We start from the raw sequence: 24,607 nt of genomic DNA, 5'->3' as shown, positions 1-24,607 counted from the left end.
TGTCAAAATGGATCAAGCATCCACATTGTTGAGCTGAAAGTTTCCTTTAACCAGTGGGTAGGAGGAATCTTTACAAAATCAGTTTGGAGGGCTGTGCCTTAGGTCTCCAGGAGTTGTGATTTGGCATTATATTTGTAGTATTATCCAAGAAGGGAAATGTAGCCATTGAATGAAATTAAAAAATGTGTACTGATCATAGATGTCAACCTTTAAGAAGCATCTATTAATGTACAGGTACACCGATGGAGGATTTGCTACACACTTTACATTTTGTTGAGATAATTGGGAAGATTAATAAAGGGAGTACCTGTCATCCGTATGGATTTTCAGAAGGCATTTGAGAGCATGTAGAATGCTGGTGAGCATAATTGGTAAGAACCATCAGGAAAATACTTCAAAGGTGGCAGAGACGGGAAAAATGGCTCAAGGATAGAAAGCTATGTTGTGATATGTTTGTTTTTCAGATGGAGAATAATGGACAGTTATGTTCCCGCTGAAACATTGCCGAGATGTGCTTTTTATTTTCAAATAAATTGTGTACATTACAGCAGGGCTTTGAAAAAACCTATCACTAATGCATAGCTCCATTCTTGTGAACTCTTCTTAGTGTCACAGCTGTTCCTTTGATGCCTGAAGTGTGAAGTGAATCCACCAGGTAAATCAATGCTGGCAACATTCAGCTACATAGAAAACAGCTGTTCTATAGTGTTCATGGCTGTAACTTTATAAGTGCTAGGAGATCCTGGAAATTCTGAACGGGAAAGAAAAGGTGTGTGCCAAATGAAGGTACTGGAATCAATAACCCTGCGATTGTAATCCTTCAATTTTAATCAACTGCATTATTCTGGGATCTTTTCAGATCCTAATGTTCTCATTTCAACTGTGTTGGCATCTTTCTTTTGCATTGTGTTTTAAAGGGTAGTAAGGAAATTTGAGATTGTTACAAGGATCTACTCATTAGTAATAATGAAATGAGAGACACAGAGAGAATCGATATTTACCTATAAGTAACCTTTATTGTCTCAACTGAAAAGCATGTCGGTTCACAAACTAACTACATGTGTGCATGACCACTAGGGTTCCCTGACCCTCCATGAAGAGTTAAGGAAGAGAAAAGGTATTACCTGGGCCAGGCATTCCTCATGTCTGTGGGGTCCTATACTATACTAGCCAGGCATTCCTCATGTCTGTGGGGTCCTTCACATCCGTGATAGTTGGTATCCAGAGGATACCACTATTTCGTATTCGAAGCTCTTCACTCTGATGCTGTTCCTCATCAGTTCAAATGATGCATCTCCATTCCATTGGCTCAAGGTCACCTTCTTATTGGCTGTGGTCCAAGGCTACAAGCAGTGTTGTTCTGTGGTCTCTGCCCCAGCCCTAGACCTTTGTTCTTTTTTCAACTCAGTCAAACGAGGTGATCCAGGCACTGAGTCTATCGATATTACAGATTGCTTCTGCGGCAAGCCTGCCACTTTACATAATTCATAGCTACTCATCTGAGAATGGTTTCAGGCTCACTAGCTGAAACTCCTTGTGTCCACATTTAATCGCTCTGATTAGATTATCCCAGATAATGACTCAGTTCAAAGAGTTAGGACCGCAAGGACAGTCTCCATAATTCTTCATGCACGAGGCAAAAACAAAGAAAATTGGTTCATCCACTTCCACTGTCCTTGATTCATCTGAATTCACTGATTTGCAGACTGTAGTTCTTTCTGGCCAACAAGATATAGATGTTTGGGATCATGGAAGACATGATCTCACTAAGATAGGATTACTAATTAGCCGCTTACAATAGAAGTGGCCCAGTATGTAATATGAAGATGTCAGAGGGTTACAGATGGATTAACCCATAAAGTTAAAGCAGATAAAGACAGAGCTGTTGGACTCTTGGCAATGCGCAGGGAGGGAAGTGAGAGCTGATGGCATCAAGTGGGTAAAAAAGATGTAGCTGTCAAAACAGGCATGGTGTAAATTCTGCCATGAATGTCTTCCAGTCTTACTTTCCTTAAATATTCCTCTGCATGAAATTCTGCCCATAAATGTTGCCCAGTCCATTCCCTATCTTAAACATGAATGTGAAAGGGAAGAGAAAACACAGTCTTGTAGAGTGTGATAACAATAAAATAATTCAATCTGAAGAGAAAACAATGTAAATACTGAAAAAATAGCTAATCAAGAGATCCATTTTGTTAAAGTTCTAATTTGACATTCTTGAACCACTGTTGAAAAGATTTATTGTTTTCATGATACCACATGGAAGACTTGCTTGCTGCCTGTTACTCCACTGGCGTTTTCCTCTTGGAAGACCACGTAGAGGAAAATGTAAGATTTTATGCAGTCACCAGACTGCTCAGAAGCGCAATTTTCTAGTAATTGTTGCCAAGCACATGCTGTGTAGAAATCCAATCACTCCCTCTGCTGCAATGTGTTGAAGATTTGCATTATTTAAAAAAAAGTGGATCGTTAAAGTGCAAGCTACTGAACAATGATTTCATTCTACACAGAATGCAGGCTGTTGGGCTTATAAAGTGACTTATTTTTCAATCTGAAGCAGATATTGAATTCTAAGAACTTCCAGAGAGTAGCGATTGCATTCAATGTCTTTGTGAAGACTGGATGCTGGTCCAGTAGTTACACATAAACAGTCATATGTTGTATCTTCATTCAATTAAATGGAATCTAAATAGTTCACTACAAGTTGCTGGTAGATATGGGTTTCATAACCTAAGCAACTATGTTTTCTTAAAAATTATTTTATTAAAATAAAGTCAATATCTGTAAAAAAAAATCAGTTCCAGTTATGCTGTAAATTAAAGAACTTGCTTCAGTGATTTTCTCATTTAGAAAAGAAAGTATTTGCTTTAGAGTTTCAGGTTTTCGCAAAGAAGCCACAGTTTATCGTGGATTAGAAGGAAATCTTTAAATGATTGATGTTGACGTCCAATTATTAATCAACTAGACATCAATCAGTGGCTTCTTATGATTGATCCTGACCCGCCTACTAGATACAGTTGAAGTCAGAAGTTTACATACACCTCAGCCAAATACATTTAAACTCAGTTTTTCACAATTCCTGACATTTAATCCTAGAAAATATTCCATGTTTTAGGTCAGTTAGGATCACTACTTTATTTTAAGAATGTGAAATGTCAGAATAATAGTAGAGAGAATGATTTATTTCAGCTTTTATTTCCTTCATCACATTCCCAGTGGGTTAGAAGTTTACATACACTTCGTTAGTATTTGGTAGCATTGCCTTTAAATTGTTTAACTTGGGTCAAAAGTTTTGGGTAACCTTCCACAAGCTTCCCACAGTAAGTTGCTGGAATTTTGTTCCATTCCTCCATTCAGAACTGTGTAACTGAGTCAGGTTTGTAGGCCTCCTTGCTCGCACAGTCTTTTTCAGTTCTGCCCACAAATTTTCTATCGGATTGAGGTCAGGGCTTTGTGATGGCCGCTCCAATACCTTGACTTTGTTGTCCTTAAGCAATTTTGCCACAACTTTGGAGGTATGCTTGGGGTCATTGCCCATTTGGAAGACCCATTTATGACCAAGCTTAACTTCCTGGCTGATGTCTTAAGAGGTTGCTTCAATATATCCTCATAATTTTCCTTCCTCATGATGCCATCTATTTTGTGAAGTGCACCAGTCCCTCCTGCAGGAAAGCACCCCCACAGCATGATGCTGCCACCCCCATGCTTCATGGTTGTGTACAATGTACTGTGTCTGTTAATCAAAATGGCTTCTTTGTTATGATAAGTGCTTTCTCTCGCAGTTGTTTAGCTTTAGACTTGCTGATATCGGGATTTAATTTATTTGTTAACCAATGGGGAAATGTTATTTTGTCTTGTGCCTGGGAGCAGGGGGGGATTTCTCGGTCTTTCAGGGAGTCGGGAAGAGGACGTCGAGGAAGGTGGACGTGTGCGGCCCTGCTCGGTCGACCACCAGGGTGGTCCCAGGTGCAAGGTCAGCGGAAAGCAACGAGGGGTCAAATGGTTCGATGGTTGAGCTCCAACGATGTGCACTAAACTTACTGAACTCTGATTTTGGCGCCTTTTTATTTTCTTTTCTTTTCCGTCATATATACTGTATTGTTAGTAACCTTTTAGTTCTAGTAAAATCTTTACAGTATATTCTATAACGGTATCTGGTGTGGGTTTGATATTGTGTGTGTGTTGCTTCATTAACTTGTTTTCTACAGCACCTGCGTATATGGGAGGTGGGGTTGGAGAGTGGATGGAGTTCTTCCCCTAGATATATACCAGTCTGTTGGGCAGGTGTTACATTTGTGGAGGCTCGTCCTCAGGATTTGGATTTTCAGGGGCTGTGGAATCGCGCAGACAGTAGTACGGAGATGGACAGAGATAAGATTGTGAGCTGGTGCGATTTAGAAGATGTACCAGTACATTACGCCTGCGTGGTGAGTGGAGTGGATTTTGGGGTTTCGGGAGAGGCGTTAGTGCGGGGGTTGAGTTTGGTAAAGGGTATGGGTCAGGTAGAACTAGTAGTTAGACAGTGTGGCAAAGAGGTAGAGTCTAGCTGGGTGTTGGTTCGTACGAGTGCTGACGTCAGGACGTTGGAACTGCCGGCGACGGTCAGTGTTCCGGGGGAGGCGGGGCCGTGGGGGCTCCACACCCTCTCCGAGGATGAGGATGAGGAGACACCGGAGGAGGAGCTGAAGCTAGAGGTGGCCCCCGGGGAGGTGCCCGTCACTAGTAAAGGGGGGTCGGAGGGGGAAGGCGTAAATAGGCCCCGCCCCCCAGGTAGGATGGAAGCCTCGGAGCTGGCAGCCGCACTTAACTCCCTGGTGGGAGTGGCGGAGAGGCCACGGCTGAAGCTGGGGGTGTTCTCCAGAGCCAAGCCTACTCTGGACGGGGAGGTGGACTATGAGACCTGGATCGAGCATGCGTCTTTGATGTTAGAGGAGTGGCCAGGCTCAGATGAGGAGAAGAGGCAGCGATTGGTGGGAAGTTTGAGGGGTTCGGCAGCCAAAGCAGTCTGGGAGTTGAAAGCTGAAAAGCCTGGGGCTTCAGTGGAGGAGTGTATAGAAGTTTTGGAGGGAGCATTTGTGTTGTCAGGGGTACCCTGGCTGCTTTTAGCAGAGTTCCAACGTCTGGAACAACGGAGAGGGGAAAAGCTCTCCGAGTACATATTTAGGATGGAGGGGATGTTTACGGGGTTGCGGCACCGGGGGGTAGTGAAGGCGCCTGACGTGGCTAGCGTGAGGATGAGTCAGATATTCAGTGGCTCTCTGGAGGAGGACAAGGTGGCGTGGACTATCCAGCAGGCTTATAGGAAAGGCCCCCCTCCATCGTTCGGGCAACTGATTAGAGAGGTGCAGGAGGAAGAGAGAACGTTGGGGCAGAAAAGGGGCTCGGGCCACCGGGAGCGATCCTCAGTGATACAGGAAGTGGTGGCTGGGTGGAGGACTGAAAACCCCCAGGGGAGTAGGGACCCTCCAGAGGGAAGGACAGGGAAGGTACCCACTCCTGGGGCGGCCCGTGCAGTGGGTTGGGAACGGGGGCCGTCCTGGGAGAGGAGGGGCGGTGGGCAGCGGTGCTTTAACAGTGGGAAAGAGGGACATTTCAGGCGGGATTTCGGGCAGCCAAGGGTGTGCTATAGCTGTAGAGAGGAGGGACCCTATCGGTGGGATTGTGAGAGACAAGGAGTCCCGTGGAGGGCAAGCCCCCCTGCGACTAAGAAGGGAGAGGTGTCGGGAAACTTAGGAGAGGCTCAGTGAGGAAACGGACTGGAGCCTCTGGAGGAACATGTTCCCAGATATCAGCCAGGGGACCACTGGGTGCCCACGCCTTTATTCCGGATGGGTTGGTAGGACCCCGTGCTAGTGTGTGTCTACGGATAGAGGGAGTTTACGCAAAAAACGTTCTTGATAGGGGATCACAGGTGACCTTATTGTACTGGTTGTTCTACAACCAGTATCTAAAGCATTTGCCCATAACCCCATTTGATGCCCTGCAGATATGGGGTGTGAGCGAGGGTGATTACCCGTACGATGGGTACCTATCGGTGAGATTGGAGTTCTCGGAGGGCGATGTGGGAGTGTCGGAAGCTATTGAGACATTGGTGTTGGTGTGTCCTGACCCGGTGGAAACCGGTGGTGCTGCCCTCTTGGTGGGGACTAACTCTCCCGTTGTGCGACGGCTCCTGGGAGCTTGTAAGGAGAAAGGGGGGGAAACACTTTCTGGAGACCCTCTTGGTGCATCCAGTGTTTCGAGTGGTATTCGAAGAAGGGGTTGCCCCCCAGTGGCTGGACCCGGAGTATAAATGAGGGACGGTGTGGTGTATGCAGGCGAGGCCCAAGGTGATCCGACCCAGGGAGGTATCACTTGTGATGGGGACCCCCAGATTCCCCGGGGTACCGACGGGTGAAGCCCTGTTGGTAGACGCCCCGGACGATCTTGAAGGGGAAACACGATTTCCAGCGGGGGTGCTGGTGAGGCCCGAAGTGCAGAGACTGGGGTGGTACATGCGAGGCGTATAGCTATAAGTGTCAGGAACACCACAGCAAGAGAAATCACCTTTAAAAGGGGAATGCCGCTGGCACATCTGTTTCTGGTGACGGTAATGTCTAGCGCACCTGTGAGGACCCCTAACGGGGAGGGATTGGAGCATCAAAGGGAGCTGACCGCTAAGGCTTTTAACTTTGGGATTCTCCTGTGTCGCCAGAGTGGAAATGCAGGCTAGTGGAGAAGATGCTGGAGATGGAAGCTGTTTTTTCTCCGGGCGAGTTTGATGTAGGCTGCTCCAAAAGCACTCGCCACACCATCCAGGTGACGGAGGACACCCCGTTCCGAGAGAGATCCCGGCGGCTGGCTCCGGCAGATGTTGAGGACGTGCGACAGCACTTGTGCAAGTTGAAGGAAGCCTGAATCATAGCTGATTCCCGAAGTCCTTATGCGTCCCCAATAGTGGTGGCACGGAAGAAGAATGGGAGGGTGCGCATGTGCGTTGACTACAGGATGTTGAATCAGCGAACTGTCCCTGATCAATATACTGTCCCCAGGATCGAGGACGCGTTGGCCTGTCTGAGTGGAGCGAAGTGGTTCAGTGTGCTGGACTTATGAAGTGGGTATTACCAGATCCCGATGAGTGAGGGCCATAAAGAGAAGACAGCCTTTATCTGCCCACTGGGATTTTTCCAATTCGAACAAATGCCCCAAGGCATATCTGGAGCCCCAGCCACCTTCCAGAGGCTCATGGAGAGAACTGTGGGGACATGAATCTGTTGGAGGTGCTGGTGTACCTGGACGATTTGATAGTGTTTGGATCGACTTTGGAGGAACATGAAGAACGGCTCTTAAAGGTATTAGGCCAGCTTAAGGACGAAGGGCTGAAGCTTTCCCTGGACAAATGCCAGTTCTGCAAGTTGTCGGTTAGCTACATTGGCCATATCATTTTGCAAGAGGGAGTAGCTACTGATACAACCAAGATAGAGGCCGTGACCACCTGGCCGAGACCCCAGAAAGTGAGCGCTCATTTTTGGGTTCTGTGGGTATTACCGCCGATTCGTGAAAGGATACGTTAAAATGTGTCACCCATTGACTCAGCTGCTGTGGGGCTATCCCCCGGTGGGGAAGAAAAGGAAGGGGGACCGGAGACACTGGAAGATACTGGAACCCAGCGGAACCTTCTGGCTCGAGATGGGATGATCGATGTGAAGAGGCGTTCCGATCTTTGAAAAGGGTGCTGACCCAGGCCCCGGTGTTGGCTCTTGCCGATCCCCAAAAGCCGTATGTGCTGCACACGGATGCCAGCCAAGAGGGTCTCGGAGCTGTCCTGCACTAGGAACAGGTCAACACATTGAGCCCGGTCAGCCGAAGCTTGTCACCATCTGAGAGAAACTAACCCACAGACGTTGGAGTTCCTGGCACTGAAGTGGGCGGTGGTGGACAAGCTGAGCGATTACCTGTACGGAGCCAAGTTTGAGGTGAGAACGGATAACAATCCTCTCACTTATATTCTGACTTCTGCTAAACTGGATGCTACAGGACATCGGTGGCTGGTGGCCTTGTCGTTATATGATTTCAGCCTGAGGTACCGCCCAGGAAGCAGGAATGTCGATGCGGATGCTTTGTCTCGTCGGGAGCCGGGGGAACAGGAGAGGGACGAGGAGTGGGAGAGTGTCCCTGCCCCTGGAGTGATGGCGATGTGTCAGTTTGCTATCACCATGAAGGCCGAGGGAAGAGGGATGCTGGAACGAGCCATGGACCATTTGGGGGTTTTTGACGACGCCATACCCTAGCTTACTGTGACCTGACTGCACTGCAGACTAAACAGTTGCTGGAACTGAATCCAGGGGAAGTGGCAGCTGCTCAGCAAAATGACCCGGTCATCAGCACAGTGTGGAGAGCAGTCGAGAAGGGGGATGGGGCGTTGGCCGAGAAGGAGAAACACCCATGCGTGCCTCTGTTGTTGAAGGAGTGGTCTCGGTTGAAGTTAAAGAACCAAATCTTGTACCGGGTAACTGCACCTCCGGACCAACCCTGCGGTTGGCAAATGGTCCTGCCGGAGAAGTATCGGCAGACTGTACTCCAGGCCTTGCATGATGATTCTGGACACTTGGGGGTGGAAAAGACCTATGGATTACTCAAAGACCGGTTCTACTGGCCCCGGATGAGGGGGGACGTCGAAGAATACTGTAGCGGATGCAGTCGTTGCAACCAGAGGAAGACCCTGCCAGCGTTGGCGGCTCCACTGTCGCACTTGCAGAGTGCGGGACCTCTGGATTTGGTATGTATGGATTTTCTGTCGATTGAGCCTGACACCAGCAACACCGCGAATGTCTTGGTCATTACCGATCATTACACTCGCTATGCTCAGGCATTTCCCACTAAGGATCAGAAAGCGACGACAGTGGCGAAGGTGTTATGGGAGAAGTATTTTGTTCATTACGGCTTTCCCAGGCGAATCCATAGTGATCGGGGCGGGACTTTGAGAGCCGCCTTATCCAGGAATTACTGACTATGCTTGGGGTTGAGAAATCCAGGACTACCCCTTATCACCCACAGGGAGATCCTCAGCCAGAGAGGTTCAACAGGACCCTGTTGGATATGCTCGGGACACTGGAGATTGGGCAGAAAAATAAGTGGAGTCGTCATATTGGACAATTGGTTCACTGTTACAATTGTACTCGCAATGATGCTACAGGGTACTCGCCCTATTATCTGATGTTCAGGCAGGAAGCGAGGTTGCCCATTGACTTGTGTTTTGGGGCTGAAGTGGGTGAATTACCCGGGAAGCCCTATCTAAAGTATGTGTCCGACATGAAGAGGGAGTTACAGCGGGTGTACGAGTTGGCCGAGGCGGCGGCTACCAAACAAAATCAGAGGAATAAGATGAGATATGATCAAAAGGTGAAGTTTGCTCAATTATTGCCGGGCGACCGAGTCCTTTTATGGAATTTGGGACTCCCTGGTAAGCACAAGTTGGCAGATCGATGAGAGGTCACCCCCATGTAGTAGAGAGCCAGATGCCGTATCTACCAGTTTACCGGGTGAAACCCGAGGATGGGAATGGGCCTATCAAGGTAGTCCATCGGAATCACCTGCTGCCCCTGGGCCATGCGGTGCAAGTGGACAAGGAGCCAGAGTGGGAGGTTGCACCTAGTACCAGGACTCTGCGAGGGCGCGGAACGAGGAAAGAGGCCGCTGCTGAAAAGCTGGGACGGGTCCTTAACCCGGGAATGGATACCGATTCAGAAGATGATGACTCAGATGAGTGGCCCCTGTTCCCATTCACTGGCGCTCCAGTACCAGAAGAGGAGACTCCTGGCCCTTCCCATACTGAGTTGGGCGAGAGGAGGGAAGGTGTTGAGGGTCAGATGGAGAGGCAGCTAACGTTGGGGGGAGAAAGGGTGAAACCCAATCGTGAGCCAGAGGGTTCTCAGGTGAGGGAGGAGCCCTGTGAGGGTGGGGTTGAGGGTCTGACAGGTAGGTCTGGGGTGTCTGAGGCAGAGGGTTCGCAGGTGAAGAGGGAGTCCAGTGAGGGGGAGGGGGAGGGTCCGACAGGAGTGTCCCTCGTGGGGTCTGATGCAGAAGGGTCGGCAGAAGGGGTATGGAGATCTCAGAGAAGTAAGTGCCCCCCGGAGTGGTTGACGTATGTGGTGTCAGGAGAACCGAGTGTGATTTCTACTGCTCTGGGTAGTTATGTCGCTGCTTTCTGCACCTGGGTCGGGTTTTGTGTGTTGCAAGAAGTTTTGGGAACTCTGGTAATGTCATGAGGGCATGACATTTGCTGGTGGGGGGAGAATATACTGTGTATGTTAATCAAAATGGCTTCTTTGTTATGATAAGTGCTTTCTCTTGCCGTTGTTTAACTTTAAACTTGCTGATATTGGGATTGTATTCATTTGTTGACCAATGGGGAATGTTATTTTGTCTTGTGGGGCTGGGAGCTGGGGGGCTCTTGCGGTCTTTTCAGGGAGTCGGGAAGAGACGTCGAGGAAGGTGGACGTGTGCGGCCCTGCTCGGTCGACCACCAGGGTGGTCCCAGGTGCAAGGACGTGGAGGTTAGAGGAAAGCGACGAGGGGTCAAATGGTTCGATGGTTGAGCTCCAACGATGTGCACTAAACTGACTGAACTCTGATAAGTTTGGGTGCCATTTTATTTTACTTTCTTTTCCGTCATATATACTGTATTGTTAGTAATCTTTTAGTTCTAGTAAAATCTTTACAGTATATTCTATAACGGTATCTGGTGTGGGTTTGATATTGTGTGTGCGTCGCTTCATTAACTTGTTTTCCACAGCACCTGCGTATACGGGAGGTGGGGTTGGAGAGTGGATGGAGTTCTTCCCCTAGACATCTAGACATCTGTTGGGCAGGTGTTACAGTTGGGATGGTGTTCTTCGGCTTGCAAGCCTCACCCTTTTTCCTCCAAACATTACAATGGTCATTATGGCCAAACGGTTCAATTTTTGTTTCATCAGACCAGAAGACACTTCTCCAAAAAGCAAGATCTTTGTCCCCATGTGCACTTGTAAACTGTAGTCTGGCCTTTTTATGGCAGTTTTGGAGTAGTGGCTTCTTCCTTGCTGAGCAACCTTTCAGGTTATGTCGATATAGGACTTGTTTTACTGTGGATATAGATACTTGTTTTCCTGTTTCCTCCAGCATCTTCACAAGGTCCTTTGCTGTTGTTCTGGGATTGATTCGCACTTTTCGTGCCAAAGTACGTTCATCTCTAGGAGACAGAATGCGTCTCCTTCCTGTGCGCTATGATGGCTGTGCGGTCCCATGGTGTTTATACTTGTGTACTATTGTTTGTACAGATGAATGTGGTACTTACAGCCATTTGGAAATTGCTCCCAAGGATGAACCAGACTTATGGAGGTCCACAATTTTTTTTTCTGAGGTCTTGGCTGATTTCTTTTGATTTTGTTTGTAAACTTCTTACCCACTGGAATTGTGACATGGTCAATTAAAAGTGAAATAATATGTAAACAGTTGTTGGAAAAAATATTTGTGTCATGCACAAAGTAGATGTCCTCAATGTTTGCTAATGTGAGATCTGTGGAGTGGTTAAACAATGAGTTTTAATGACTTCAACCTAAGTGTATGTAAGCTTCTAACTTCAACTGTACCAGCAGCTTGTATTTATTTTCTGGTTCCTTTTATTCCCATACTTTTCCTCATGACTTGAAAAGTGCTGCTTGAGTGAATTGGTACTATGAATCATCACATTAATGAAAGAGCCAAGTTACACGGAACAAAACGTACGCATGGAAATAAACAGGAAATGGAAGCATGTGAGGCTTAACCTGACTGCCCAGGAGATATTTCCTGACATAGAAATAAAACAACACAAACTTTATCTGAAGTATATATAATGGTAACAAAGTTTAGAAATTTTCTTCAACTATAAGTAAAGAAATATCATAGAATCATTACATAAAGTTCTGCAGGGTGTCTGCTGCAAGAGCAGGGCAGTTAGTTCATTTGGTTGACCCTTTCCCTGTGGCAGTACAGGCTTCTCTTGTTCTTAGACAATTTCTTTTTGAAAACTATGATTGTCAGGTAACAAATTGCTGATCATATACGTTAAGGTTATATCCAGCCCATCTTTGAGTTACCTTGAGTCTCTACCAGTAGAAATTATTTCTCTTTATTTACTTGTGACCTTGAATAATTCTTTTACACAAGGAATAATCCCATCTTTTTCAAATTATTTACACAAATGATATATATGTAGATTCAAAAACTATAAATCTGGGATAAAACAGAGCAAAAGAGACAGAAAAAAAAAACCTGTAGAAAGAGGGACAGCTAGTGATTTTAGGATTGACTTTTGTCAGAAGTGAGGAAAAGGATTTCTAGAGGAGGTGCTGGGAGGGATGGATATGTCAAAGAGAATATCTGTAATAGACAAATATTAAGTCAACTGCAATACTGGGCCAATTAAAGACAGAATATGTTCCTTTGTCTGTGTTATTTGTTGCTGATAGCAGGGCTGGAGATTATCTGCTGCAGCTAATACTATACTAATGGAGAAAGAAAAAACTTGAGTTTATCTCACAGGTAGATGACATGTAGCATAAGTGGCCATTTCTGATACTTAGAACATAGAAGATGACAGCACAGTACAAGCCCTTTGGCCCACAATACAGATGCAGTCACCCAAGACTGGAGAATTTGATATTGTGTTTGGAAAGCTGCATTTTTTTCCAGAGGGTGTTATCCCTGAAATTTGTATTGCACTGCATGGTAATAGTGACAGATAGGATTGAGTGAGAATGAGAGTGGGATGGATCATTAGTGACAGGCAGCAGGAAGCTCGGGGTCACTCCTTCTGTCTGACCTAAGATGATCCACAAATCTGTAACAAGAGAAAATCTGAAGATGCTGGAAATCCCAGCAACATACACACAAAATGCTGGAGGAACTCAGCAGGCCAGGCAGCATCTGTGGAAAAGAGCACAGTCGACGTTTCGGGCTGAGACCCTTCAGCAGGACTGGAGAAAAAAAGATGAGTAGATTTGAAAGGTGGGGGGAAGGGAGGGAGAAACACGAGGTGATCTTTACCGGGTGAAGTAAAGAACTGGGAAGTTAGTTGGTGAGGGAGATACAAGGCTGCAAGTGAATGCTGGCAAATGATGGAAAAATAAAGGATATTGAGTTAAGCCCAGGATGTGCTTGAGCATTTATCAATTGCAGAAGGCTAGGCAACACTTATTTGAACCTTGGGTTCCTCTCTGGTTTTGAGCTAAGCAGAAAGTTAAAAATAGAGCAAGAGCTTATGGATGGAGAAGAAACACAGAAATGGAATTGTGGGTAAGTTATCTTTGAACCAGCAAAACAGAGAGTATTCCTATAACCTTCGGAATAATATAAATTCAATTTTTTTCTCATTTTTCTTATTTAAAATTTTGTACATTTCCTAGCAGATTGGGTAACATTTGTTTCCAGTTAGTGACCTTTCAAGAAAGGTTCTGCAAAATTCAGTGTAACAAATTTTGAAAGCAGAGTGCATTGCATGCTTGTATAACGGCGATCAAGGGTGAAGGTTTTTATCCTGGTTAGAAATTGTTCCAGGCTAGGCTAGGAGTATGCTCTGAGAATAGTAGATCTTTTGTAACAAGAGTCTGGGTTCTATATTGATTGCCAATTCTCTCTCAAGCCTTCAAGAGGAAGTTGCATCAGCCTGGATGGCAGAGCAATGCAGCCAGTAAAGCTGTCGTTTCAAATGGACAACCTGGATTCAATACCGACCTTTTCTGTCTGTGTGGGGCTTGCATGAGTTTTCACCCAGTGCACCCGTTTTGCATCTAAGGTTGTGCAAGTGACAAGTTAATTGGTCAATGTAAATTGGGAAATGGGAGGTGGAGAGGGGTAGGAGATGGGAGTATGGCAGTAACAGATGTTACCTGTCAAACTCCCTTGGAGTGATACTGGAACCATTTAATTTTAATATTTAAAATAGTGTGTCATTTAGTACAACAGCTAACATCAGAGTAAGACCAGATAAAGTCAAGATAATCTAAAGCAAATAGCAAAGTGAAGATTATTAAAGTAAACTACAAAAGCTTCTAGCCGGTGGTAATTTAAAGCAACAATTTCAGTTGCAGATAACCATAATGGCGGGTTTTCTTGTGTTGAGAAAATGCACACATAAATGTATATGCTGACATTTCCAGTGCTAGTCCCCAGCAGAAGTCTAGACTTAATATTGAATTTAATGGTTGAAACTTGCCAAGAGTCTCCAGTATATTGGGATACCTGCTTTTAAACCTCGGAACTAGATTAGACCAAACACAGGATTTGCAAGGATGTTGATTTCAGTAGTTGTAGGAAAACCGGTAAGAAGGCAAATTTCCCTTTGTAATTAAGTGTTTATTGAAAGTTTGTAATAATTTTCATATTTTGATTGTTTTAATTGATCTTTAAAATTTTTTAAACAATTTTTTATTTCATTTACAAAATGCTTTGACAACAGGCAAACTGGTGACAAGGCTCTGCTGGCTGTTCAAGGTTTTTAGAGGAGTTTCATAGTTGAGACTTGTTCCGTCCCTCAGTGTGAAAACTTTATATTCAAGGCTTCATTACCCTTCTTAAGGCCCCATCATCTGAATCTGGGGCTACCAAGCCCAGCAAAAATATCAGCCATGTAGATTCGGCTGAGGTTAAGTCAGGTAAGCGGTGACCATAAAGAGCGGTCCCTTGGCATTGGGCTTCACTAGCATTGAATGTATTGATGAAGAAAGTCTTCATCCTCACTGATTTGTTTTCGCCACTGGCTTTCTCATGTTTAAACTGTCCTGTTTTAATGCTTCCCCCCCCCCCGAACTGAACCACCATGAAAGTAAACTTCCTTGCAGCATTGAACAAGGTAATGGGAATGTTTCTTACTTAATTGAAAAAAGTGAGCTGGGGGTTCAGTGGCATTGCAGGAGGAATGCATAAAGCAGCTCAGTAATCATTGCAGTTGTGTTAAGGTAGCATGAGTTAACTTTAGTTAATTGCACTCATTTATTCTAATTTTATTCTAATTTTTTTACTGTAATGTAACATGATCCACAAGAAGCCAGAATGTTTATGACACCTCTATGCTAAGATATTGCTTTTTGTTTATACCTTCAGATTCTAGTGAAAAGTAACAATCTTTCAGAACGGGTCATGGTCCTGGAAGGGAAAATTGAGGAAGTTGCTATTCCCGAGAAAGTGGACATCATTATTTCAGAACCGATGGGATATTTGCTATTTCATGAAAGGATGCTCGAAAGCTACCTCCACGCAAAAAAATGGTTGAAGCCAAATGGTAGGCAACAGCTTACAACTTGTAGTCAGACTTCACAATCCTGTCTTGGGTAGCATCTAAGATCAGTTGCTATGAAGTTACTGCCAATGGTAATGTGAGTTGAATAATAAAAATAACTTATCTCTTGTAATCAAGAAAAGTGATTGCATATCATGGAGAAATGCAGCAATAGTCTGAAGGGACATTTTTTTTTAGTAGCAAGGGATGTTGGTTGAAAAATGTTACTGTGTTTTTAATACCCACTGCAAGTGTTAAAGAGCTCTGAAATCATGCCAAGCTGGCTGCAAAGTTTCCTGTTTTGCCACAACAACTATCTTTTTAATGGCTGAGAAGAAAGAAACCTGCAGTGATTTCCTTACCTATCAGCCACTGGTATGCATGCCAAAAGAAAGATACACATTTACAAACCATGTTTTAAATTTACTAGTTTTAAAACTAGTTGAGGTCATAAAATTTCAATTCAACTAGGACCCTTACAGTTGATAGCAAAGGTCATTTAATTCTTGACTTCATTAAGGCATCAAACTCACAGATGAAAGTAGAATATTCTGACCAATGCTAGCTTCAGAGTCAACTCTTCAAAAAGTGAACCACTTTCTGCAGGACGTAAAATCCTTGTTTATCAAGGATTCTGTTTTAATGAAGGTGAATTTCTTTATTTTTAATTAGAACGTGTCCTGCTGTGGCACAAGACATTAGTACTCAGTAATAGGACCCACGCTTCTGTCTTTCATTTTTAATGGCCATGGAGAAAAGCCAAGCATTCTGCTCATGGATAATAAGGGATCAGAGTGTCAGACATTCTGACTGCTTTTCCACACCTTTATGCTTTAGTGAAAATGAAAATATTAGCCATCCCTTTATAGTAAAGCACTATTTATTATGATCACTATTATAGGCCTGTTTAAGACAGTGTGTTTACCCCACTACTGTGTATGTTTTCTTAGGGATGATGTTTCCTACTTTTGGTGATGTTCATCTAGCTCCATTTTCTGATGAGCAGCTTTACATGGAACACTACACGAGGGCAAATTTCTGGTATGTCCTCACAAGAAACTATGGCAATCGTTGGTATCACCATCTATAAGCCTTTTGGGGTACAACTTGTTTTCTAAGGAAAGTTACTATATTCATGGATCACCAGAGAGAAATGGAAAAATGTTCTTTTTTAAATCTACTGCACCCAAATGTATTATGTAATGGTCCTGGAGGGTAAGGTGCAGTTATTGTTTGTCTTTTTAATGAGGACACATTATAATGTTGATCATTTGTTGACAGCAGGCTTGAGGAGGCTCTCCAGCATCACAACTTAGTAGTCTGTGTTATAGTTTGCTTTATTTTGGAATCTGGTATTTACAAAAATATTTTTAAAACAGATAATAATCTGAATAATTTAGAAGTTGCTCTATAGTACAATATTGACTATAGTTTCCCATGTGATTTGCTTTCATTTTTTGCATGAAACTGCCCTCCTTGCACATCCAGGAAGCTCTGACCACTTAAACCAGAAACATTTGACAACTGACGCATATTGAACCAAGATATTTAGCGCACTGAACTAATAGTCCCGTGGCACTACCAACATGGAGTGAGGACCATAATGAATATTCGAGTTGTAAGGATTAGAGAGCAGTGAAACAGCAGGATTCAGGTGAAGCAAAAGGAAGGATAGAGGGTGGACATGGAGGGAAGGAAGAGGAGTAAGAGTTCAGAAGGAGAGGGTGGATAGCAAGCAAATGTAGAAGATGGTATAAGAATAGACAATGTGGAAATATTCAGTAGGTCGGGAGAGTGAAACAAAGCTTATGTACCAGATATTCAACTGATGCACCCAAGTTGTTCTGTGCTTCTAGCATTTTCTGGTTTTATTTTGGATTTCCAGCATTTTTTAGGTGTATGCCTTTGGGCCATGTTTTATTTCATTTTACAAGTGGGGGTGGGGAGAAAATCTGAGGAAAAGGGGTGAAGATAGAACATCGTAAGGTGGGAAAGAATGGAGTGTTGCTGGGCAAAAATATATTTCTAATTATTGCTAATAGGAGCTGTGGTATAAAGGCTAAGTTCCATTTATTTTATTAAAGGCATGGGGAGAGGAAATTTGCTTTCTTGGAGGGAGAATACTAGAGTGAGGAGGTACTTTGTACTTTGGTTGCATGTGGGAGAGAGATGGGAAAAGGCACATTGTCTGTTACAAATCTATTGAGGACAGTGCTAGGGGATGCATTCATCAACATGGGGGACAGGAATAAGTATTTTTTTTTCAAATCCTATTCTATGGACCATTGTGGAAAGGGAATATCAAGTTAGTTCTCAGCTTGTGAGAATTGGTGGATAAACAGAGAAAAGAAGTGTGAATGGTGGTGGTATTTTTGTCTAATGAAAGGAACATTTTCATTACTTTAAGGAATGGGTTGAAAATCCAGACTTTTGTTCATTGTAAGTGAGAGGTGATTTAAATCCCATGGTATGTAGGTTACAGTTTATTTTATCTGTTATTAACATGCTAACATCTAACACTAAGCCTGATATGTGACTATAAAATAATACATTGTCTAAAAAAACTGTTCCTTTTGCTAAGTTGCCGACACTGCTAGAGCTGTATGACAGTGAAGCAGGGTAAGTGATCCAGTACAGGAATTCAGTTTCTCTCTGATCAGAGCTTTGTAGGCTCCACTTGTTTCCACTGGAGCAAAAATCTCTCGCACTGTCAGGAGTCCAAATAAGTTTTCATCTTATTATCATTAATATTGTTCATACTTAATGCTCAACACTGATGCCATTCTCCAAAGTTATTCCTGGGAATAAAATGAATTAACGTTATTGGTATCATTGGCAACAGAAATGATTAAGAAATGCTAATAGAATAAACTTATCATTTAGATTATCTGTTTAGAACGGAATTTTCACTATTGCCTAATCATTGCCAGCAATTTTTGCCCTAATGAAGTTTATCCTGCTTATGAGAGGCCAGCTATTACTCTTGCTCTTTTATAGAACACTAAAGGTTCTAATATTCTTTCTATCTCCAAAGTCCAAAATGCATAGAGTAATAGTGTAAAAGAAATGATGGAAATAAAAAAAACTGGGGGAAGATATTAACTAGGCTGCTGGCTGACTTTCACCAAACTTACTCTGCCTTGCTGAGTCAAAATCTCCTCTAGCGGTCTTTAGCAAAGGCTAAGTTGCGAATCAATAGGTATATAAATGATGCAACCCATTCCACCATCTCCTGTTAAAATGTAATAGGATACACACTAATCATACAGGAGGTGGACGTTGTAAAAGCGATTCATGGAGAAGTTATGAATGACTTAAAACCGCTTTAGTATTTTGTCTGAAGTCAAGTAATGAAAATACTTTGGAGGAAATAACTCCGATATCTTTAATATTTTATATTATGTGCTGACTGTTCGCAGATATGTTTGTGCTGTGCAGGTTGCAATTGCATTGAAAGATTCTGTGTGAAGCTGGAAGCAATTGGTGAAATGGTATTAGACAATACCTAAATGAGAGTTTGTTTGTCTACACAACTGACAGAAAATTGTATATAAGGAGATTAGGTGTGCTGAGAGAGAACTAGGAGAGGACATGGGAACCAAGTAAAATACAATGCGAGGTAACCTATTATTATTGGGCCAAGTGAGTTCAAGCACTTCAAATGAGAATTGAGTATAAAACTTTGGATGTGGGCTTGTAGCTAGCTAAGGGAGTGAAAATATGATCATCACAAAGAGAACTGTATCCAAATGGGGACAGTATTGGTGCTGCACCAGGAGCTTTGGGGTTGTTTTTGGTATTCTTCTTAAAAAGAAGGATCTGTAGGGCTTTTCAACTTTGAAAAGCGGTATCTCAAAGGTTTATTGAAATAGTGACCATTCAATCAGAAATTCCAAAGCAGCCTCACTTGAGTTAATGGCTGTTGAGGGATGAATGACAAACCATACGGCTTATTTCTTCACACAGAATTGTTTGCTGGACATGATCCAGCTCAAGACTGTACCGGCTCTTAAAGCAAAGATCATATGAAAATGGGAAAGTACTTTGAGAAAACAAGGATAAATGGTTGAATGGATGTCTTATCATGGAAATTATTTGCAGCTTTGCAGTTCTTATTGCTTCACTGCCAAATTGAGATGCTGAATGCTGAGCTTCTTTGTGAGATTTGAGCTCAAAACCTGGTTCAACTCAGTCATGAAAATATCTTGCAGGGCATGCCTTTATTATAACAACTTAGCAAAGTATGTTGGACATTTTTAAATTCCTGAGAAAATGCTTGTATTTACAGGTTGAATTACAGTTACCTAAGTGTTTTCTTTAATCTATTGATCTGCCTTCATTCCAGGTACCAGCAGTGTTTCCATGGAATTAATCTGACTGGGCTTTCCAGTGCAGCAATGGACGAGTACTTCAGGCAGCCAATCGTAGTAAGTGTAGCCATTTGTACAGTAGTAAGGCATTTCTTTTAAATAAAGTAAGAAGAAATTTTGAACAGTTTTTGGCTAAAGCATGAATTAAACTTGTTCATTGGGAAACAAAGGATTAATCATTGACAAAACCAGAATGTATGGGTGGATTAAAGTTATTAGCCGTAGATCCTGTCATCAGTTTGACCTGAAATTTGAGTTAATTTTAATGATTTTTGACATGCAGTCAGAGCCAGCCATGCAGTAGTATGCTTTAGCCTGCCAACAGAAGCCTGAATTTTGTGAGTAGTTTGCACCAGTTCAAAACAATTTTTGAAGTCAGCCTGCATATAATAAAAGAGGAGCAAATGAATGAGCAATAAAGTTGTTATGGTGATGGCACTAATTTGCTAAAGAATTGCCATATTGTGGGAGGAGGGAGTCCATGTTTGTGAAAGGGCATAGTTTGTTTTTACTTGAATGCTCAACTGCATATGGACACAGTTCACAGCCTTCTGCCAGTGCACATGACTGTTCTCTTAAGCATGTGTTTCCCACATTGCTAGCCTTTCTTTCCTAATAAGTTATATTCACTAACATCATCTTTGAATCAGAAGTTAGATTGGTAACACTACAAATTGCTAATAACTTAGTACTGTATGGATTTCAGAAGTAAATTGCGCTTTCTCAATTGCTGAAGAAAATCTGAATAACATGTCGGGCCACCAGCTGAACGTCTATTAATTTTTCCTATCTTAGGATACCTTTGATGTAGTCATTTTGATGGCACGATCTGTCAAATACACTGTGAACTTTCTGGAAGCTAAAGAAAATGATTTGCATAGGTGAGTCGATAATATAGTTGGAGTTCTAACTTGCTCTCCAGTATTTGTTGAAATTTGCCTTAATCATAGGGGAAGTTGGAGATACATTGAGCACAAGAGTATTATATGCATGAGAGTGAGTTACTGGGTTTAGATGATAGAAATTATTTTGTTGCCTTTCTCACAGTTGATCTCATTGATGGTGCTATCCATAATTTGCATCTGTTGACAAAATTTAATATTAGATGCAACGTGATGTTCATTTTACCTTGCTAATCTTGATGACCCAAACCTATGTATGAGGGAGATTATCAGTTTAAAGACATTCATAAGCCTTTCTATTCTGCAAGTCAGTGCTAACCAGGGATTAAGTACAAGCCTGTGCAATTTCAAAGAGAAATTGAACAGTCTTAAACTGAACTCCTGTTAAATATGGTTATATTCTCCAGTGGATAGTCATTCTGGCCAGACAGGTCTTGCTGAAATTGTAACTAAGTTGCAAAAGACTTAAAAGCCATTACCTGAGTAGCCAGAAATTCACTTTATATCATACAATTGAAATTTAGATATTTCCTCCTAGAGCCCAAAGACTCTTAAGGTGAAATGGAAAAACTAGCCATAATCATGAGTAAACTCCTCTTGGGCTTCCAGCCGGGTACAAGTATTGATTTTAACCAATGTTTCGATTACAAACTCTGCTATCTTCATCAGCAATGATGCCTAGGCAAGTCTAATCCAGTGGTATTTATACCCCCATCGTCCGTCCCTCTTGATTGGTTAGTCCTCATCCAGTCAGGTTTCCGCTGTCCCACCTTGTCCCGTCTCGCTCTAAGTAAGAACTGGAATTCGATTGCAAACAGAGTTTATCATTGAAATGTCAGTTCAAATCGATACCTGTACCCAGCTGGAAGCTGATCCTTTTTCAATAGCCATTATCAGTTTACTCTTTGATGCTGTGCAAGATATGAAAATGCAGAAATTTCACCTGTGTTTCTTGAGGTCATTAGATTCATAATAAACAAGATTCTGTCCTAACACTCTTAACAATTTTTAAATTTGCCCATGTAGAATGGAGATTCCCTTTGCCTTCCGAATTTTGCAGTCTGGGCAGGTCCATGGCTTGGCCTTTTGGTTTGATGTGGCATTTGTAGGTTCACAGTAAGTATATTTCACTTTTCCCTATATCCCAAGGAGCTTACATTTATTCTCAATGCATCATTTGTGAAAGGACCTTGAAAGTTCTTTTTAATAACAGTAGTATTTATTTCACATCTTCAGAAAAAACATAACAGGCTGCTTTGCAGAAAATATTAGAGGGCCTGACCAATTTTTTCAGGCTTTATAGATATTAGTAATAGGAAAGCTGGCAAAAGGAGTTAGAGAAGCAATTTCCTGTAAGTTGGTGAACAATCACACAACTATTAATAGTAGAAGAAGTGAGTGGAGGGGTAGTCACAGAGATATATTTGCAGGTGCAAGAGAGAGCAAAAAGGTCGGAGTCAGAGTAACTTGTTTCCTTTGGGAGAAGTTGGAGGGGTGGAAGAGATTAGAGATTAAGATGCAGTAGATGACCAAGGGGTCTGAACACCAAACTGAGAATTCAACATCTCTGCAGTTGAAGTAATGCATAAGCAGGACTTGATATTGTATAGGATGTGGGGTGTGCATTTTTGTACAAGGTGAAGTTTCTTGCAGATTACTAGAAGAAATCCAGAAGGCCATTGGAATAGTTATGCTTGAAAAGAACAAGTCATAAGTGAGGACCACGCAAGAAGACAGCTGGAGTCAATCAGTGTATGTAGGGTCAGTTCAGTATCATACTGGATGCTGAAATTGTGAGCAATCAAGATCAATCTGAAAAAAATGCCAATGAGGGGCATTGAATTGTTGCTGACTGTGCAGAGATTGTAGCTGGGAACCTCGATTCTTTCTGTCAGTCTCTTTCCATCTTTCTTCTGCTCAATTGGTAAGGATGGACTTTAGGTCTGAATGCTATTTGTTTGCTTTTATTGTTTGCATAATGTTTTTTCTCTCTCTGCTCATTGGGTTTTGACAATTTTTTAAAATGAGTTTTTCTGTGCTTTTTTGTTTTGTGACTGACTTCAAGAAGATGAACCCAAAGTTGAATAATGTATACATTCTATGATAATAAGTATACTTTGAACTTTGAATACAAGCTACCTAAAAGCATAGTGGTATTTGGAAAGAATTGGTCGAGTAGTCTTTTTCATTGTTTATTTGGACTTCATGCTGATACATTGTGGATTTGGCTTGTAGTTCCAGTATCCTTATGATTATGATTGGTAATAGTGAAGAGAAACCATTTCCATAGATGCCATTGGCATGATTTGCTGGCTAATTGTGGATACATGCAAAGGAAATTCCATTAATTTGGATAACAAGGAAACATTTGGAAGAAGACAAAACAGAATAATTCATCAAATATTGCAGATGCAAAGAAGGATAAAGTCAATGGTTACTTATGACCTTGTTTATGGGTATTTTAATACTATGCCATGTATAAAAACCTGATTGGAGTTTCAGATACGTAGGTACAGGAAAGATGAGAAGTTACAATATATTGAAGGACTTGCAGAATCTGATGTGGTGAAGTTTTGCCCTTATTTATATTCATTAATGCAAAGCATGAATTGAGTAAAATATTTCCTTACAATTCAACTGGAGCTGAGGAACATTAGCCGTGCTCTTCTTTAATAACCTGTAATTGGGCAGTGGCTACATTTCAGATGCACTTGACAGTGAAATCATATGGCATGTCTAAGGTCAAAAAGGCATTTTTATGCATTTATTTCTCTCCATCTGACATTTGCATATTTTGTTCTACTTTTTTCTCCTGTCTTCTTTAAAACCAGTGAATGGAAGTTACATTCCAAAGAACAGAAAGACCTGAATAAATTAGAATCTAAGGAGGGACTTACTTCCTCTTCCTACACTTTCCTCTGTGCTCTCTATCGCTTTCCATGTTATGTCAACTCCCACTTGTACCTTTGGCCTATCACTTACCTCTTTTATTCTCCTTTTTCTCATTCTTTATGTGGAAATTATAACACACAAAGTTATCATACTAAATTACTGATGCACTGTATGCGCAAACTCCTCAAATGAAGCTCTTTAAAGCCCTTTATCTCTTTTCCCAAATTTCATTTGTTGGTGTTCTCTGCAATCAGGATACCAAACAGGAAATATATGTTCAAGACATATTTTCAAAAAACTTCTAATTGATATTTTTTCCAGAAAAACAGTCTGGCTATCAACTTCTCCTGCTGAACCTTTGACACATTGGTACCAGGTGCGCTGTCTCCTACAGACCCCACTGTTTGCCAAAGAAGGCGAGACGTTCTCAGGGAAAGTCTTACTTGTGGCAAATAAACGGTGAGAATTGAACTGCTCCAAATTGTAATAACTCTGTTGTGTCTCGTTCCTATTTGGTAAGAACATAATTTAAGATGAAGAAGTAACTAATGAAAAAGTGTTCATCTGAGCTAGAAAAGAGGTGAAGATGTGTTATAATCATTTTAAATGTAGGAAATGAAGGGTGTGGAGAGTGTAGACAGGAGGAGGGTTTGCCTCAGGGCCAAGGAAGTGGAATTTGCCCTCAGTGGCCATTTTATTAGGTACAGAAAGTACCTCATAATGTGGCTACTAAATGTATTTCTGTCCATTGTGGTCTTCTGCTCTTTGTAGCCCATCCACTTCAAGGTTTAATGTGTTGTGCATTCTTCTGCACACCATTATTGTAACACATGGTTATTTGAGTTACTTTCAAATTTTTGTCAGTTTAAACCAGTCTGACCACTCTCCCTGACCTCTCTCATTAATGAGGTATTTTCCACCACAGAACTGCCACTCACAATGTTTTTTTTCTTTCATACCATTCTCTATAAACTCTACAGACTGTTATGCTTGAAAATGCCAGGAGATCAACATGTTTCTGTGGTTCTCTGACCACCTTGTCTGGCACCAATAATCATTCCACAGTCAATGACACTTAGGTCATAATTTTTCCTCATTCTAATGTTTGGTTTGAACCTCTTGGCCACGTCTGTATGCTTATACTGTATACATTGAGTTCCTACCAC

At 42.4% G+C, this 24,607-nt stretch overlaps 1 protein-coding gene across 3 annotated transcripts in view; it reads left to right on the top strand.

Annotated features, from left to right (window-relative positions):
• carm1l (coactivator-associated arginine methyltransferase 1, like) overlaps positions 1-24,607 on the top strand; it is a 68,444-nt gene that overhangs the window by 38,147 nt on the left and 5,690 nt on the right. For all 3 annotated transcript variants that reach the window (XM_059969973.1, XM_059969972.1, XM_059969974.1), the window contains exons 6-11: positions 15,103-15,280; positions 16,228-16,318; positions 19,623-19,704; positions 20,443-20,528; positions 21,576-21,665; positions 23,763-23,900. In XM_059969973.1, the coding sequence (XP_059825956.1) occupies positions 15,103-15,280; positions 16,228-16,318; positions 19,623-19,704; positions 20,443-20,528; positions 21,576-21,665; positions 23,763-23,900 (665 nt within the window). The remainder of the gene's footprint in view (positions 1-15,102; positions 15,281-16,227; positions 16,319-19,622; positions 19,705-20,442; positions 20,529-21,575; positions 21,666-23,762; positions 23,901-24,607) is intronic.

The sequence above is a fragment of the Hypanus sabinus genome, chromosome 5 (genome assembly GCF_030144855.1).
Source record: "Hypanus sabinus isolate sHypSab1 chromosome 5, sHypSab1.hap1, whole genome shotgun sequence".
Taxonomy (NCBI): Eukaryota; Metazoa; Chordata; class Chondrichthyes; order Myliobatiformes; family Dasyatidae; genus Hypanus; species Hypanus sabinus.
The sequence above is the reverse complement of the archived record's forward strand: the minus strand, read 5'-3'. Positions and strand labels throughout refer to the sequence as shown.